At 42.9% G+C, this 17583-nt stretch overlaps 1 protein-coding gene across 3 annotated transcripts in view; it reads right to left on the reverse strand.

Moving 5' to 3' along the window:
• The window catches only part of DOCK2 (dedicator of cytokinesis 2), a 445079-nt gene that overhangs the window by 402515 nt on the left and 24981 nt on the right, over positions 1–17583 (reverse strand). For 2 of the 3 annotated variants that reach the window (XM_017547721.2, XM_017547720.2), the window contains exons 3-7: positions 15849–15889; positions 13744–13799; positions 13163–13259; positions 9779–9927; positions 2429–2564 (exon numbers count right to left, since the gene is read on the reverse strand). In XM_017547721.2, coding sequence (XP_017403210.1) covers positions 2429–2564; positions 9779–9927; positions 13163–13259; positions 13744–13799; positions 15849–15889 — 479 coding nt within the window. Of the gene's footprint in view, positions 1–2428; positions 2565–4229; positions 7652–9778; positions 9928–13162; positions 13260–13743; positions 13800–15848; positions 15890–17583 lie in introns of those variants that run through there. The other variant, XM_037745432.1, reaches the window with a different exon arrangement.

Raw genomic sequence — 17583 nt, forward strand, 5'->3', positions numbered from 1 at the left:
AAAAAAAAAAAAAAAAAACCCACCACAAAATTATACAGCCATTTTGAGAAACAGTATGGCAATACTTTAAAAAGTTATATAAACACTTATCATATGATCCAGCAATTCCACTGCTAAGTATTGCCCAAAAGGATTTAAAATATGTCCATGCAAGGATTTGTTTCCAAATGTTCATAGAGATAGTCAAGGATATTGGGCTCAAGCCTGAAATTTTGGGGCGTAACACAAAAGCTTCTACAACCTGAATCAATTCACTTTGACTCTCTTGGCCTGTATTTTTCTATCTTGGGAAATGTCACCACTGATCCAGACTTCCTCATAAAGTTAGTGTCATAAAAAGCACAAACTATAAAAGAAAAATATTCCTTAAATGGATTTTATCAAAACTATGAACTTTTGCTCTTTGAAAGATACAACAGCTAGGTACAGATTTGGAGACACTTGCAAAACATATCTGGCAAATAATTTGTATCTAGAATATACAAATAACTCTTACAGCTAATTATGAGGAAAATAACTCAATTTAAATGGGAAAAATGTTTGACCAGACACTTCCCAAGATAAGATACAAGTGGAAACAGCAAGAAGCACATGAAGAGACACTCAACATCGCTGCTCATCAGAAAATGAAAATTAAAACTGCAATGAGATACCATTACATAACCATTGGAATGGCTAAGTTTAAAAGTCTGATAATACTAAGTGTTGCCAAGGATGTAGAGCAACTAAAGCTCTCATATATTGCTGGTAGAAATGCAAAATTGGGCCAGCATGGTGGCCTGTAATCTGTAATCTCAGCACTTTGGGAGGCTGAGGTGGGCTGATCATTTGAGCCCAGGAGTTCAAGATCAGCCTGGGCAACATGGTAAAATCCCGCCTCTACAAAAAAAGTTAGCTAGGCATGGTGACATGCATCTATGATCCCAGCTACTTGGGAGGCTGAGGTGGAACAATCACCTGAGCCCAGGACATTGAGGCTGCAGTGAGCCATGATCATAGCACTATACTCCAGCCTGGGTGACAGAGTAAGAGCCCGTAACAAAAAAAAAAAAAAAAAAAAAAAAAAAAAAAAACCCACAAAATTATGCAGTCATTTTGAGAAATAGCATGGCAATACCATAAAAAGTTATATAAACACTTATCATATGATCCAGCAATCCCACTGCTAAATATTTCCCAAAAGGAATTAAAACATGTCCATGCAAGGATTTGAAGTATTCATAGTTGCATTAGTTATAATAGCTCTGAACTGAAAACTACCCAAATGCCTAATAAATGGTCAATGCTATATATCATTGGCAACTGGTCAGTGGTATACTGACCCAGCAATAAAAAGGACCACAATATTACCATGCACAACAACATAAACCTCAAATGCATCATGCTGAGTAAAAGTCAAACATAGAAAATTAATACTGTCTGTTTCCATTAGATGAAACTCTAGAAAAGGCAAATGTACAGTGACCAGAAATTAGGGGTTGCATAGGGTTTGGGCCTGCAGAAGGACCACAAAGAAACTTTCAGGGTGATGGAACTGTTCTTTTTCTTGACTGTTGTGATGTTTATCCAACACAATATATTATTATAATTCATTAAGGTATAATTTAAAATGAGTGAACTGTACCAGATATAAATTATATCTTAATAAATCTAAAAACAAAATTGCTTTCAAATAATACAGAGCAGCTAAAATAATTTTTTAAGAAAATATAAATCAGATTGTTAATCATTCCTTGAAATCTTTCACTGATTTCCCACCAGTGAAAATAACATTGCAACTCTTTCCAAATCCCCTCAAGTCCTCTGAGAGCTGGATCCACCTACTTGCCTCTGCAAATCAATGCCTAAACTCCCCCACTGCTGACCACATCTCATCCTTGTTTGGCTTTACTACTCCTTGTACAGTCAGAATGCAATCCTACCTCAGAGCCTTTGGACCTGCTATGCCCTCTCCCTGGAACACCCTGTCCCAGATCGTCCCAGACCTGGTGGCTTCACATGATTCAGGTACCAGCTCAGACGTCACTCTTGAGAAACACTTCTGGCCATGCCTTTTAACGTAGCTGCTGAGTCACTTTGATTCACATAACCCTGTTTTATTGCCTTTTAGAAACTCATCTGGAATTAATATTTTCAGTTATTTGTTTACTTTTTCATCGCCTTTCTTCTCTTCTCCCCTCTGGAATCTACAGGCTTCAAGAGATCAAGAAGCTGGCCTGGCATTTAACTACCTGTGAGATGAATGTTGAATGAATTACAGATTTGAGTACAAAACCACAGCAAAACGCATGTGGTTACTGATCATCTCGGGTCATAGATAGATGGCCCCTTGAACAATACACAGTCTGGTTAATTAGCCCATTATTTTAAGTTTATGACATGCTAAATAATTGTATTGCTTGACCAAAGCCTATTTAGTAAAGCTCACCATTTCTTCTTTGATACGCTCTGTGATTTTATCAGTTGCTTCCTCATGTGCATGGAACAAGCTGATGACGCTGGTATTATCAGGGTCCAGGATATTTCCATCTTCATCTCTGACAATCAAATCGAGCTCAAGGATTCTGTAAAGCAAAAATTGGAGGTGAAGATAAATCAGGGGAGAACTTTAGGTCACTGATGAGAAGCTTTTTACCAGAAAGTTCAACTGATTTCTGGGCATCAGATAGTCACAGAGAAGAGCTCTACACTGATAGCCTGTGACACTGCTAGTGAGCACGTACTGGTATAGTACGGCCCTTTTGGAAGGTAATGTGGTAGTGTGCATTCAATTTTTTAAAAAGGTATATTTTCCATGGTATTCAATCAAAACAGTCAACACTTGAACTAGGATGTGTTTAGCATTGTTTGCATCAGCAAGTATTAAAAAAAAAAAATGTCAGCTGGGTGCTGTGGTTCACACCTGTAATCCCAGCACTTTGGGAGGCTGAGGCAGGTGGATGAGCTGAAGTCAGGAGTTCAAGACCAGCCTGGCCAACATGGTGACACCTCATCTCTACTAAAAATATAAAAATTAGCTGGGTGTAGTGGTGAGCTCCTGTGATGTCAGCTACTTGGGAGGCCGAGGCAGGAGAATTGCTTGAACTCGGTAGGCAGAGCCAAGACGGCACCACTGTACTCCAGCCTGGGCAACAGAGTGAGACTCCATCTCAAAAAAAAAAGTCTGCTAAAAGAGAAATGACTAAATCAACAGTGATATATCTATAATGGAATACCACATAGCCGAGCTTTTAAACTATTACATAGTTTTGCTACATTTAATAATATATTTCAGTGTAAAAATCAAGCATGGAAAAATGCATATAGTATGCATATGGTATTTATTTTTATAAATAACAATAAAACAAATAAACAAAAAATAGGCCAGATATGTTATCTGGGTGCATGTAAAAGAGTAAGCTTATATATAAGAAAAAGCTCTGAACAAAAAAAGGACCAAACTACCAACACAGGTTATCAGTGGCGACAGGCCGGGGCCTGGGGCTGGAGGACTGAAGGGTCAAAGGTTACATGTGCCTTGTCTCAATTTATTTAATATTTTTTAAATGAGTCTGGGTTGTGCTCTGTCTTCCAGGCTGGGGTACAGTGGTGTGATCATAACTTCCCATAGCCTTGAACTCTTAGGCTCAAGCAATCCTCCCACCTCAGCCTCCTGAGTAGCTGGGACTACACATGTATGCCACCATGCCCAGCTACTATCGTACCTAGCCTCTTTTTAAATATATACACAGAGGAGGTATTTATACATTACTCAATAAAAATTTGAAAACAGTCGTTGGGGGGAAAATAATCTCAGCTATATTGACTGTTACCCACAGCTTGCTTTCAGCTATTTGACTTCCAGGCCACAAACTTTTCCCTGTTTCACACTGATTTGTTTCAGCTACACCTGTCATCCTCACTGGCATCAATGATACTAACAGCAGCAAACTTACACAGCACTTCCAATAAGCTCACATACAGTGAGTGTTTTACATAAAAGTAATGCATTTAATTTTCATAACAACCCTATGAAGGCAGTACCATTAATAACCCCATTTTACAAATGAAGAAAACACTGAGGATATGAGGACTAATTAATTTGCTCAAAGTCACATAGCTAGTAAAAGCTAAGAACACATCTTTGCCTGCACTCATAGCCTCTCTGGTACGCTCGCAGTAATAGGAGGAGTTTAAGAACAGTGTATGGGTTGGGGGATGGGGTGGGGTAGGTTTGCAGAAGCCTTAACTGCTTTTGCTCTTGATGTTGAGATGAAGAGCCTCAGTTGTCCATACAAAGAAGGCAGGAGGAGGTGGGCTGATGGGTTCTAAGGCCAACCATGGTCCTGCTGCACTACTGAGTACCAGATTCTGGAAGGGCAGCAAAGACAAATAAAGGAGACTAAGTCTTCATCTCTTATCGGAGAATCAAATTGAGAGGCACATCTCTCATCTCATCCAATGCAGTTGGAAGGGAGCCAAGGTTCACCCATTTGTCCACATTCATTAGGAAATTAACTCCCAACTCGATATGACTCATAATGGTGCATAGCCATGCTGCCTAATGGCGATGCTAAGGGCGAAGAAACACCTTCAGCTAATGCTTAGCAGAGGTTCTCCTGACCTTGGAAAGGATGGAGCATCACTGATACATAATTTAGTGCCAAGATCTCTCTGGCTGTTTCTCTTCAAAATTTATCAAAGTAGATTCAGTTCTAAAATACATGAATAAAACATTCTCCTGGGTCCAGCTATCTTGGGATGTGGGGAAGTCATTTCAGGATTCCTCACTCCTTGGACACTGAAGTCACTTGGAACTTCAGGAGCTTCAGTAGGATTGACAGGACTCCCGTGGCCCAGGGCGGGAGAGGCTGTCCTCCAACAGCCTCCGAATGCAGCCATTATGCATTTTGGGGAGCAGAACATTTAAGCATTCTCCCATCAGGATATAACCCCAGTGCTCTCTTCTGTTCAAGAAACTGATAAAATGAAGCCAAGATGAGGGTAGAATGAAAAGCCCCCACTGTGTTTATTTAAAAGAAAAAAAAAAGGTAAAATCAGCTGGGTGTGGTGGCACACACCTGTAGTCCCAGCTACTCAGGAGGCTGAGGTGGGAGGATCACTTGAGGCCAGGAGATGGAGACTTCAGTGAGCTGTGATTATGCCACTGCATATGCCAACCTAAAAATCTCCTGCAATGGCTTCCTATCACTGTCTGGACAGATTCAGACTCACTTGGCACTAAAATCCTCAAGGTTCCAGCCCCAGCCCACCCATGTCCTCCTCTCCATGGTCATGTCAACCTCTCATCTCCCACATTCTCTGAGTTTCTCTTCTCCATTTCACCTAGTAATTTCTGCTGGTCTGATTATATTCAGAGTGGTTGTCATCCCCACCCTGACTCCCACCCCCACATCCTCCAACCTTCTTGTCCATGCTTCCTGCACTCCTAACGTGTATGACTTCCAACTGAAAGTGGCTGTTTACTTCTCTGCCTCCCTTATTAACCCACAGGGTCTTGGAAGGCAGTAGAATGTGGTGTTTAAGCACCTGAACTCTGGAGCCACATTACCAGCTCAAATTCCACTGCATCTTCAGCAAAATCACCTGCCATTCAAAAGACCACCAGGATGGCTAAATAGCAGCAAGTGTAACCAAGGAGCTTAGCTTCAAAATGCATTTTAAAACTTTTTTCCTTTCTTCCCCATCTCAAGATGTAACCTTGAAAAAAACTGTAGAAACCTTTCTTCCTTAGTCTTAAAATATACCCTTGAAATATACTTTGAAACTCCATTCCCTTCCCTCTCCACCATACACTCCTATTCCATGCACATTTACTGAACTCTGTGCTTGTTAAGAAATTCCAGGGGCTAATTTAAAACAAACCAGGCATGAGGGCACAGCTACAGCATTCTCCCCCACTTAAAGATTGCCTTGAGATGGATCATCTACAGCCTGGCCACTGTCAAGATGGCACCAGCCTGTACTCCAGGTGGACCATAATTCAAGAGTAGCATCAGAGCAAGACACACAGCCCCTGCACCCTGCACAGCTCCTGCATGCCTCCCACATCCAGCTTACCTATCTAAAACCCCTGCCCTCAGCCCAGAGTTTTGAAGTGGTTTCTAGAAGGGTGTGCCTGTATGTTTCCCCACTGCTAGCTTTGGAAATAGTCACTTATAATGTACTTTGTCCCTGTTACTGGCTTTGCAAACAGCGAGCAGCAGAGCCTCTGTTCCATTACAAAAGGAGAACCTTACTGGTGACATCGGTTTGCAAACTTTGAAGCAACAGTCTCCGGCATGTAAGGAAGGTGCTCTCTGAAGAGGGGAAGGGTATGTTGGGTTCTATGTCTCGTAAGGTTAGCATCATATATATACAGCAGGTTTGGGGGGAAATTATACACATTTATAGAGACAAGAGCATGTACGACAGGTAAACATGTATGTAACATACAGCCCATGTTCACTTTGGGGTGGGATTATTAAAATGAGGTGAAACTTGGCTCTTTATATCAAAAGGTGAACTTATGGACACAGTTTGCGGGCAGCCTGAAGCTAGCTGAAACTGGCTTAAGGTCTGCAGTTCTTTATCAAAAAAGAATGTTTATCAGGCCAGTCTTCTCTCCACTTAGAGTTATAGTGGTCTGGATGTAAATCAGAGTTGGAAGGGTCTGATAATTTGCCTGATAGATCCTATTGTTAGGGAGTTTGGCAAGAGTATGTTTTCTCTTGCAGCTGTAGGAATTTAGGGTGTTGCCATGCCAGCTTTGCTGAACGCTCAACTTGAGCCATAAGTCACTGTTGTTTCTTTAACCTTAAGGTCCATCTTAGTTGATAAAGAGACATCTGTGTTGGTTTCTCAGATCACACACATAATCCCTCTTGAGCCCCACTTTCCTCACCTGAGAAACAGGCTGAGAATAGTACCTACCTCATAAAGTTGTGAGACTTCACAGAGACTGTAAAGGAAAGTGCTTTAAACGGTGCCTGGTATATTGTGAGTACTCTGGAAGTTATCATTAGTTCTCATTGCTTGCTTTTTGACTGCTGTTAAAAACAGAGGCTGTATTTTGTATGTGTCTGTACCCTGTACCCTTGGGGCCTACCAGGTGTGCCACAAAAGTTTCATATCTGAATGAAGGAATGGAATGAATGAGAGAAGACACAAGCTCATTCTGATCACTCCCCCAAGGTTTAGTTCTGTTTTGTGCCACCCCTACCCACTCTCCCAGCTGCTGGAGGTTGGAGGTGGGCTGATCCTCACCTTGGCCCAGGTGCTGGGCCTCCTGGATTTGGGGAAGGTGCCCATTCCACACCAGAGCTCTGAGCACCCATTAGACCAGTGACAAGGTGCCCACTATTAGGCCAGGGATAAGATGCCCAACTCTCTCACTTGCAGCTGAAGTAGTCAGGTAAATGAGGGGCCCCTGAGCTTGGGGTCTCAGTCTGTACCACAGGGCAGCTCTCACTCTCCAAAGGAAACTGACAAAACTAAAAGTAAGAGTCTAGGTCAGAGGATACTGCAGAGGAGGTGCTGGTTTAGGGAGAACACTCTTTTTTTTTTCTTTTTTGAGTTGGAGTTTCACTCTTGTTGCCCAGGCTCGAGTGCAATGGTGCGATCTGCACTCACCACAACTTCCGCCTCCTGGGTTAAGCAATTCTCCTGCGTCGGCCTCCCAAGTGGCTAGGATTACAGACATGTGCCACCATGCCCAGCTAAGTTTTGTATTTTTAGTAGAGATAGGGTTTCTGCATGTTGGTCAGGCTGCTCTCAAACTCCCCACCTCAGGTGATTCACCCACCTCGGCCTCCCAAAGTGCTGGGATTACAGGCGTGAGCCACCACGTCCAGCCAGAAAATGATTCTTGTTAGTAAGGTTAACCTAACCAAAGTCACAACCTTATTAAGTTGTGTAACTCACTCAATTATCACTCACTGAGCCCCTACTATGTGCAGACCTTGTTCCAGGCACAGGCATAGAGGTGGTTTAGACAGTCAACATCCTATAGGAGCTCCAAGCATAGGAGGGAAACTGGGCCAAAAGGGAGGCAATTACTACTCAGGGCCTTCAAGAGCACCTAACCCAGCCCAAGGTGAGTTGTGAAAAATCAGGGAAGGCTTCCTGTGAGAGGTGACCACTTCTTCCATTCTTGACCCTTCTTCTCGGAAGCCCCCATTGAGAAAACAACAATTTGAAATGTCGTAGATGTCATTGTAAAGCAGCCCTCAGTTCCTATATACTCAGCTGCAATTGTGCTCAGCTAAAGAGCCACGGAACCGAGGGAAGCAGCAGCTGCATGGCAAACCCTTCCTGTCACTTTGGGATGATGTGCTTTATAAGCAGATTTGGACACGCTTGCTAGATGCCAACACGGGCACTGGCAGAGGGACTGTATTCCTGGGATGGAGAGCAGCTGTGAGTCGGAGCCACTGACTTTCCTCTCCGAAACCTCCTCCTAGTGCTTATAACAGGGCAAGAAAGCTTGGCCTGGCTGCTGGGAAACTTCTTTTTATTCTCATTAAATGGGCTTTTTACTTCCCCTCAGGACCTGTGTTCCAGCCTTAAGACTCACTTTGCAGTTCCTTGAGTATGCCATGCTCTCTCATGAGCCCCTGTCCCTCCTTCTTTTTCTAGCCTGCTTAACATCTCTTTATCTTTCAGACTTTAGCTGAGGGGTCACCTCCTTCAGGAAGTCTTCCTTGACTTCCTTCTCAAAGGCTCATTAAAAGCACTCTTGCTTCCTGAGCCATTGAACTTATCACAATACATATCAGCAGTTTACTTGTGGCTTACTCCTAGTTGGAACTGTGATCCTTTAGTGGACAGGGACTTTTATTTCTACAGCCCCAATACCTAGCAGGAGATCCAGCCAACTATAAGTGGTCAATACATGTTCGTGGTTGTAGAATGAAAGAGCAAATGAACAGGATGTATGGAGGCCATTCAAAAGGCCAGGAGGGAGGGGAGGCCCATACAGTTCTCAAACACTATCCAAGTAGCAGAGTGGAGAGGGCCATGGGCCCTGGAGCCAGACTGCCTGGGTCTAATTTCAGGTCCTGTCATTTACTAGCTGTGTGACTCTGGACAAGTTACATACCCTAATGAAAACCCTCAGTTTCTTTATCCAAAAAAAAAAATGGGGATAATAAAACTGCATGTGCCATAGAGTTATTATAAGAATTAAATGAGACAATGTGTGTAAAACACTTAACACCAAGCCTGGTGTACAATGAGCTCTGATTAAAAGTTACCTGTAATGTCATTATCAGTGGGTTGTCCCACCTCAAATAATTGGTTCAGTTTCTCCTTAACTTCATAGCATTCAAATTCCAACCAATTTTTACTTCTCTTCCCTTTTGAGGAAACACTTTTGTAATTGTGCTTGTGACTTAGCTGATCGTGTGTGGGCTGGATCTTTCAGGATGGGGGAAGAGACATTAAGTCTCACACTGGGATTTAAGGGAGAGTTTTGCAAATGCAGGGATAAAATGACAACTAAGCTGAAAGTGAACCAGCAGGTCTATGCTCCCTAGTCCCTCAGAAGTAGGTTAAATGTGTGTTCTAAATCTCTCAGCCTGGTAATAAAACCGTGTAAGCACAAGACTTCTCTCCACCTGCATGTCCCTGGGTCCCCCGAGGGTGGTAACAACAGCACAAAAGCACAGCCCTGGTCACAACCTTCTCCCAAACAGAAAGTGGCAAACTTGCATCTAAAAATGAAACCCAGCTGGGGAGAGAGAAAGAGAAGAAGGAGGATGGCTGGGGGAAGAAAGCCTCTTTGCAGAGGAGAGGTTACTTGTTGCCATAGTCAATTTTGGACGTGACTTTCTGCTTCAGTTCCTTCAGCTCGTCCTTGGGCAAGGTTCCTGAGAGAAGCTGGGACCTCCACTCCATCAGATCGTACATCATGGACTGCACCTGGAGAAAACGCTCCTTTTTGCTGGCCTAGGAGACAAGAAACAACCCATAATCACCTGTGTTAAAGGGGCATGGCCATCTATTTGGCAGGCTATGCCAAAGTCAGACAAGCATGGTCAGGGGCCGTGGACTGAGACTCTCTCACAGCCCTACCCACTACAAAGGAATTAGATGGGGGTCTTAGTCCTTGATATATTTCTTCCCCGTGGGTCACAGGGATTTCCCAAAAGCAAAAATAAAAATCCCAGTCACTTCTTGGTTAAGAACTGAGTGATTTCTGACTTTATCTAAAAAGATATTTATTGCACAGGAATGCTACAAACATCTGCTCTAATGGAGGTCCCAGAGCTCAGGCCCTTTGAGGCTGGGAGCCAGGGCCATTTCTCTGGTGATAAAGGACTGCTTCTAGGGCAGCATTCCCCAAAGTGTGGCATGCATACCACCTGTGGGATGCAAGGTGGCTCTTCATGGTACAAAGATACAATATCAAACAACACGGACCCGTAGGGTGATTCTCTTCCACTCCATTTCTATCCTTCTGTTTAAGGGAAAAAGAAAGCGGCAGTTTTATAGTAATATGTCTCTAACACCTCTCACACATTGTTAATGTCTTTTTTAACAAAGAGAGAGACAAGGTCTTGGACTCAGAGCTTTTGACAGGTACAATAGCAAGCATGTTCCAGAGGCTGAGATGGGAGGATCACTTGAGCCCAGGTGTTTAAAACTGCAGTGAGCTATGATCGCCCCACTGCACTCCAGCCTGGGTGACAAAGCTAGACCCTGCCTCTAAATTTTTTTTTTTAATAAAAATGTTATCTTGTTTTTATTGTATTTAGTTGAATAATCTTCTGATTGTGCCAAGTATTTTTGTCTTTCCATTTGGGAGAGTGTGGGTGGTATAATGATATATTTGGTCTTTGTCCTTGGTTCCTGAAGTAGTTCTCCTAAAACTCTTGCAATGTCCAGAGTGATAAGAATGTATTTAGTTATTCCTACCAATCCCCTTTCAATGATGCCTGAGTTTATGCTAATGAGGTGACTTTAGGTGGGCACCTAGATAGCTTCAGGATAGGGATGCTGATTGTAGAGGAACCAACAAGGAACCAAACCCCCAATCACATGACTAGAGGATTGGAAATTAACAGCCCCACTCCCCTCCACCTGCCCAACCCAAACCTCTGGGAGGGGAGGGGGACTGAGGATTGAGCTCAAGCACCAACAGCCAATAATTTAATCAATCATGCCTGTGTAATGATTGATTGCTGTGTAATGAAACTCTGATTAAAACTCTTGGTCAATAATGTTTGGGGGGCTTCCCAGAAGGTGAACACATCAATGTGCTGGGAGGGTGATAGGCTGAGAGAGGACATGGAAGCTCTGCGCCCCTCTGTGCCTTGCCTTGTGTGTCTCTTCCATAGGCTGTTCCTGAATTACATCCTTTGTAATTAAACTGTAATCATATGTATAGCACATTCCTGAGTTCTCTGAGTTGTTCTAAAATACTATGAAATCTGAAGTGAGAAAAGGGGATGTCTAGCTAGGCAGGGAGGGGTGGTGAGAATCCCTGAATTTATAGCCAAGTCCAGCAGAAGTTCAGGTAGCCTGGGAACCCAGGACTTACGAATGGCATGTAACGTGAGGGCAATCTTGTTGGACTGAGCCTTTAAACCTATGGAGTCTGACACTAACCCTGGGTAGTCAGAGTTGAACAAATTGTAAGGCATCTAGTTTGTGACAGGGATTCAGAGAACTGCTGGAATGCTTCAGCATGCTATCACATCCTATATGTCTATAGATTCAAGCTTGCTGAAAGGAGATCCAATGCAAATATTAAGTAAATATTACACAGGTTGTAGGCAGATACGGCATGAATCAGGAATGTGATACTGAAGTACTAGATGTTTAAGGATCTCTTGACTACAGTAAATGGATAAATTTACTAGTCAAAAACTTCCTAAGGGAAAATGCCAAGCTTCAATGGTACATGTAGTTGTGATGCTTTAAAAGGGGTATTGGGCTGGGCATGATGGCTCATGCCTGTAATCTCAGCACTTTGGGAGGCCAAGGTGGGTGGATCAACTGAGGTCAGGAGTTCAAGACCAGCCTGACCAACATGGCGAAACCCTGTTTCTACTAAAAATACAAAACTTAGCCTAGCATGGTGGCAGGTGCCTATAATCCCAGCTACTCAGGAAGCTGAGGCAGGCGAACCGCTTGAATCCAGGAGGTGGAAGTTGCAGTGAGCCGAGATTGTGCCACTGCCCTCCAACCTGGACAACAGAGCAAGACTCAAAAACAAGGTGGGGACGGTAGTAGAGATGAACAAAAAATTGCTTTAGCCACAAGGATACTATTTGCCCCCTAAACTTTTCTAAAAACTTTTGAGAAACATAAAACTGGGTGTGCCAATCACATCTTCATATTATGAAAATCTACATGGGAGTCAACATTTAAGACCATGAAAGGTAACTCTACAAATACTGTGCATACACCAGCAGGTGTACACGGTGCCGTAACAAATATGCAGTAAGCCTTGGTTGACATTTTCACTCTCAGCTTAATGATTTGCTTAGCTAATTGCTTTCATTAGGAGCTTTGGAGCATCAAATGAGGACTTAAAATTAGATTTGCTTCAAAACAGGGAAAACAAATGCAAAAATTTGTTATTTGTTTTTCCAGAGTCAAAACTTCTTCATAAATCTGAGGACGATAGCCATTGGTTAATTAAAGTATAAGAACAGTATTTCTCAAGGTGTTATCAGCAGACTAACAAAACAATTCCAGTTTATTAAAAATGCAAATTATAAAACCCCTTGGGAGGAAACTTTATTTTTAAGAGTTCTCAAGGTGATTCTTATGCATGCTCAACTCTGACAACTTCTGCACTAGATTAAACACCTAAGGTTCACAGCAAACTCCACTGAGTATGGCTCTGTCGCCAGCTAGTTCTGTGGCTTTGAGAAAGTCCCTGATCCTCTCTGGGCCTTGATATCCTCACACATAATAGTGTGCACTCTGCTATGTCACCAAAGTCACCTCCACCTGTCTGACTCAATGCTAAACTGAAAACTGGAGCCAAATTGAAGATTGCAAGAAGCTTCCATCCCAGGGAGCAGAGGGGTTTTTTTGGTTTTTTTTTTTTTTTTGGTTTTTGGTTTTTGGTTTTTTTCCCCATTTATTTATTTTATTGCATTTTAGGTTTTGGGGTACATGTGAAGAACATGCAAAATTGTTGCATAGGGAGCAGAGTTTTGAGTCTCACCACATAGAGCTGTTTCCAGATGCTCCCCCATTCCCAAAGTGTCGTTGTCACTTCTTGTGCCAGAGGAATTTCTGCAGGAATGATGTTCTCAGTATTTCTATTCAAGGTGGGAGGGGAAAAAATGGTGTGAAATTGAGATCCAGGTGCTAACAAGATAAAATACTAGCAAATTTGCATTAAGCTGCAGCTGCCAAGAGGTGCCTTTCCAACATTAGACTAAAGCACCTCCAATAGCCACACCAATTACATTATGCAAATACAAGCAACTTGCTTTGTTATGTCCTCCTTCGCTAGGGTGGGCTCATTATTTAGGACTAATCTACTTTAATACAGTTCTAAAGTACGGCTAGCAAAAAGTTTCATTCTCCAAACTGATACCCCCTCAGAACCAGATCTGAACATGAATCAATTTGGATTAGATCTCCCAGTGAGTTAGGGAAAGGAGACCCACAAATAGACACGGGCTCAATAAAGATAAGCTGAGCACCCCTCAGACCTGCCAAATCAGATTTTCAAAATAAACAGGACAGAGACATCCAGGAGCCATTGAAGGGTCAAGTCTGGGGAAGAATGACAAATACCTTCTTTTCTCAACTGTCACTTCCTTGATGTGGATAAAGGACTTAGGAAAAATGCCCTGTTGGAAACAAAACAAAATTAAATAAAAAGATATATCACTACAGAAATGAATGACCCTAGGTCTTTACATTTTTTTTTCAAAAGCTATTGGCTTAATAGAATCCTCAAACTTTAAAGAAATAATCCCAAAGCCAGATAGAGGAGGGGCTGGATTCTAAATCTGCTTGCTTAGATCTGGCTTTCCCCTCCAGTTCTCCATCAATTGCTCTAGATCCCACATTAGCCCTACATCCCACATTAGCTCTAGATCCCAAAGGATGCTCCAACCCATTATCGGTACTCATCCTACAGGTGGGCTGTAAAATAGTATCGTTTGAAAGACAACCTAAACCACTCACTGACTTTAAGTGAGACCAGGAGCTCTGCTTCTCCATTGCCTGCCTGATTCCGGAAAGCAGTCACCCTTCACAGTCAGTAACAACTGGAAGGTCAGAAATAAATGGTCCTGAACCAGCAATGCTCTTAGGTGAATTTGGGCTAGTTCACTTTGAGACCTATTCTGCCTGAATTTATTCCATTGTTCTTTGAGAGAGCAGAGTAGGATCATCCCTCCTGACACAGTATGTCAGGGAAGAAGGAAGACGCTTCTATTATTTCTTCGCTCCACACATTTGGCTCAGTTCACAAGATAAGTTGATCAATCACTTGGAAATCCCTTCATAAATGCAACCAACGTACATTCTGCAGACATCTGGTCACTGTGCTAGATGCTGTGAGAGAAAGTGAGACAAGCAAAGCAAGCGCCTTCTCTCATGGAGGTGACAGTGAAATGTGAGGTTAGAACAAGAGAACCCGTCAAAGGTAGAAGCCTGGCCTGTCCTTTCTGTATTGAGCTGGATACACAGATGAGGAAATGACTGAATGCTGCAAATAACTCTAAAGGAAGGCAGTAGAACACATTTCAAATTTAAAATGCACAGTTCCACAGGGACTCAAGAGAGGGAGAAATCATAAGTGAACAGCATATCAGGAAAAGTTGCAGGGAGAAGATGGCACCAGAGATGAACCTTAAAGAGTGAGGGGGCCCAGGTGCGGTGGTTCACGCCTGTAATCCTAAGACTTTGGGAGGCTGAGTCAGGGAGTCAGGCGAATCACGAGGTCAGGAGTTCAAGACCAGCCTGGCCAACATGGTGAAACCCCGTCTCTACTAAAAATACAAAAATTAGCTGGGTGTGGTGGCAGGAGCCTGTAATCCCAGCTATTTGGAGGTTGAGGTAGGAAAATCGCTTGAAACCGGAAGGAGGAGGTTACAATGAGCTGAGATCCCATCACTGCACTCCAACGTGGGCAAAAGAACAAAATTCCATCTCAAGAAGAAAAAAAAAAGTGAGGGAAAGCAGGAGGGAACTGAGGCACAGCGAGAGGCCAAGGCACAGAGGTCAAAGAGCACAGGGCACAGGAGGGAAGGATGGGTTCCCTTTGCTGAGGAACAATGGTGGGAGAGACCTGCACAGATGGGATAGCAGGGCCATGTGACTACATGCAGTACTGACCCAAATGAAAACCAGGTGGCCTCGCCAGGAGCTCAGACACGCCCATCCCTCTCCACACCTGAAAATTATGTCACCACTCAGCATCTAGCTTCCCCACACCCATCTCTGCACTCAACACTAAGCTCTGCACTCAGCACCTAGCCTACCATTGGAAATCCCCTCTGCACTCAGCACCAGGATCTGCACTCAACACTAAACTCTGCACTCGGCACCTAGCCAGCCATTGGAAAACCCCACCAAAATTTAAAAGAAGCCCCGCCAAAACCTGCCCAATAGCACATTGCCCCTTCTGGCCCGCTCACCGGAAATCCCACCTACCTACCTATAGCAGCTTGCCACGTCCACATTCTGTTTCTCCATAGCCAATCAGAGCGCCTTCCTCTCTATATAACCCCAGGCCTGAGAGGATTCGACTTTTCTGGCCCCCTTTCCCTGGACCACAGAACCTCACCCGGGGGCCGAATAAATTGGCATCTAATTGTTCTCAATCAAGCCTCAGTTTCCTCATTTTAAACTCGGCAATAAACCTTACAGAGAATAACCCTTACACTTACCTGTAACATTTTGTGCTTTATGAGGTATCCCCTATACCAATCTGCAAAAAGAAAACAAAGAAACAGGTCCTTCATTTATTACAGGTTTGTTGCTAGTATTTTTCTGTTTTGTTTTGTTTGCAACTACTAAAACTACTGCAAACTGCCTTAGACCTTGGGTACAGATCAACCTCTGGAGGCTCATTGTCTTTGAAATCTGTTGAATTGGTTGCTAACATCTCAAAATAACATCTGAAAATAGACTTCATATAAAGATGCTCCTGATTTTGAAAAATCAGGAGCCCCAGCAATGCTGGCCAGTGATCCCACTGGCTGGGAAGAGAAGAGCAGCAGGGCTCACCAGACGGAGCATCTGCCTCCAGTCCGCCAGCCTCTACATAGCCCTTCCCTCCTGTCCATTACCTTCCTGGGCCCTGTGGTCATCTGCATGTTTTCAATCCTGCCTTCGGGACATAGAAATGCTCCTAGATTTGGGCAAACATCCTAAAATAACATCGACAGTTGTAACAGAAGCATATGGCATCTAAAATGTGATTTACAAAAGTTAGTCGTTACAAAACAGCTAAGTTTAGGGACAAATAAAGGGACAGGGATTTTAAAAGATCTTCCCTTTGAAAGAATATTAAAAAGTGTTTCAATGAACAGAAATCCAAATTACACACAGTCCTCAGACAAAATACGCCTGAGTGCAGCATGTCTTGATGTCTGTAATGAGTCCGCTGGCCTTTGAAATGATTCGAGCGCAGCCAAGGAGTGACATTTGTCATCTTTGTAAATAAAACGTGCCTGCTGGGAGCCTCATTACTGGGCTGACCCTCATTACTGGGCTGACAGATTGGTGATGAAATATGTTCCCAAAACAAATGCAAGCCCCAAAACAAACAACTTAAAATGCAAAGTCACCCTTCACAGTCATCAGCCAGCCTGAGGGCCAAGTCCTAAAGGAAACTGAAGCAACAGGGGGGCCATGATGGCTTTTTTTTTTTTTTTTTTTTTTTTTTGAGTGACAGAAAGTGAGAGGAAGGAGAAAAGGAAGAAGAGAGGAAAAACAGAAATGCAGGAAGGGAGGTTGGAGAGAGAATCTTAGGTGGGAAATAAAAATACCGCTCTAAGCACTCTTTGTATATTAAGTCCTTTCATATTTATAATAACCATATAAGGTAGGAACTGTTAGTATCCTATTTTACAAATGAGTGGCCTACCAGAGGCACAGAGAAGTTAAGTGACTTTCCAAGGATCACACAGGTAGTAGGCTGCAGAGTCAGGTTTTGAACATAAGCAACTATTGCACTATGTTTCCTATTTTATGAGGGAATGATTTGATGGTTACCTAATATTAACATTTCCAACTTCTCAATGTCTGAATCTCCAAAACTAAATCTCCACTAAGCTTCTTTCCACCTGAATACTTCCAGCGATGGAAGATGTTCTACTTCACAAGGCATCACGTTCTATTTTCAGTGGCCTCTAATTATTTGTCAATAACTATTGAAAAAGAATCCATAATTAACAATACTACTTATACTTTCTAAGTGCTTCCTATGTACTGCTAACTCTGTTAACATTTTTTGTTTTGTTTTGTCAAATTATAAATCAATCTTTACAACAATCCTATTAAGGAGGTACTGCTGCTGCTTCAGTTCTGCCAATGAAAATAGGCGCAGAGATCAAGCAGCTTGCTGACGATCACGCAGCTAGCAGGTGATGCATCTGAGATTTATACTCAAGCAGCACT

The sequence above is a fragment of the Cebus imitator genome, unplaced genomic scaffold (assembly GCF_001604975.1).
Source record: "Cebus imitator isolate Cc_AM_T3 unplaced genomic scaffold, Cebus_imitator-1.0 Scaffold200, whole genome shotgun sequence".
Taxonomy (NCBI): domain Eukaryota; kingdom Metazoa; phylum Chordata; class Mammalia; order Primates; family Cebidae; genus Cebus; species Cebus imitator.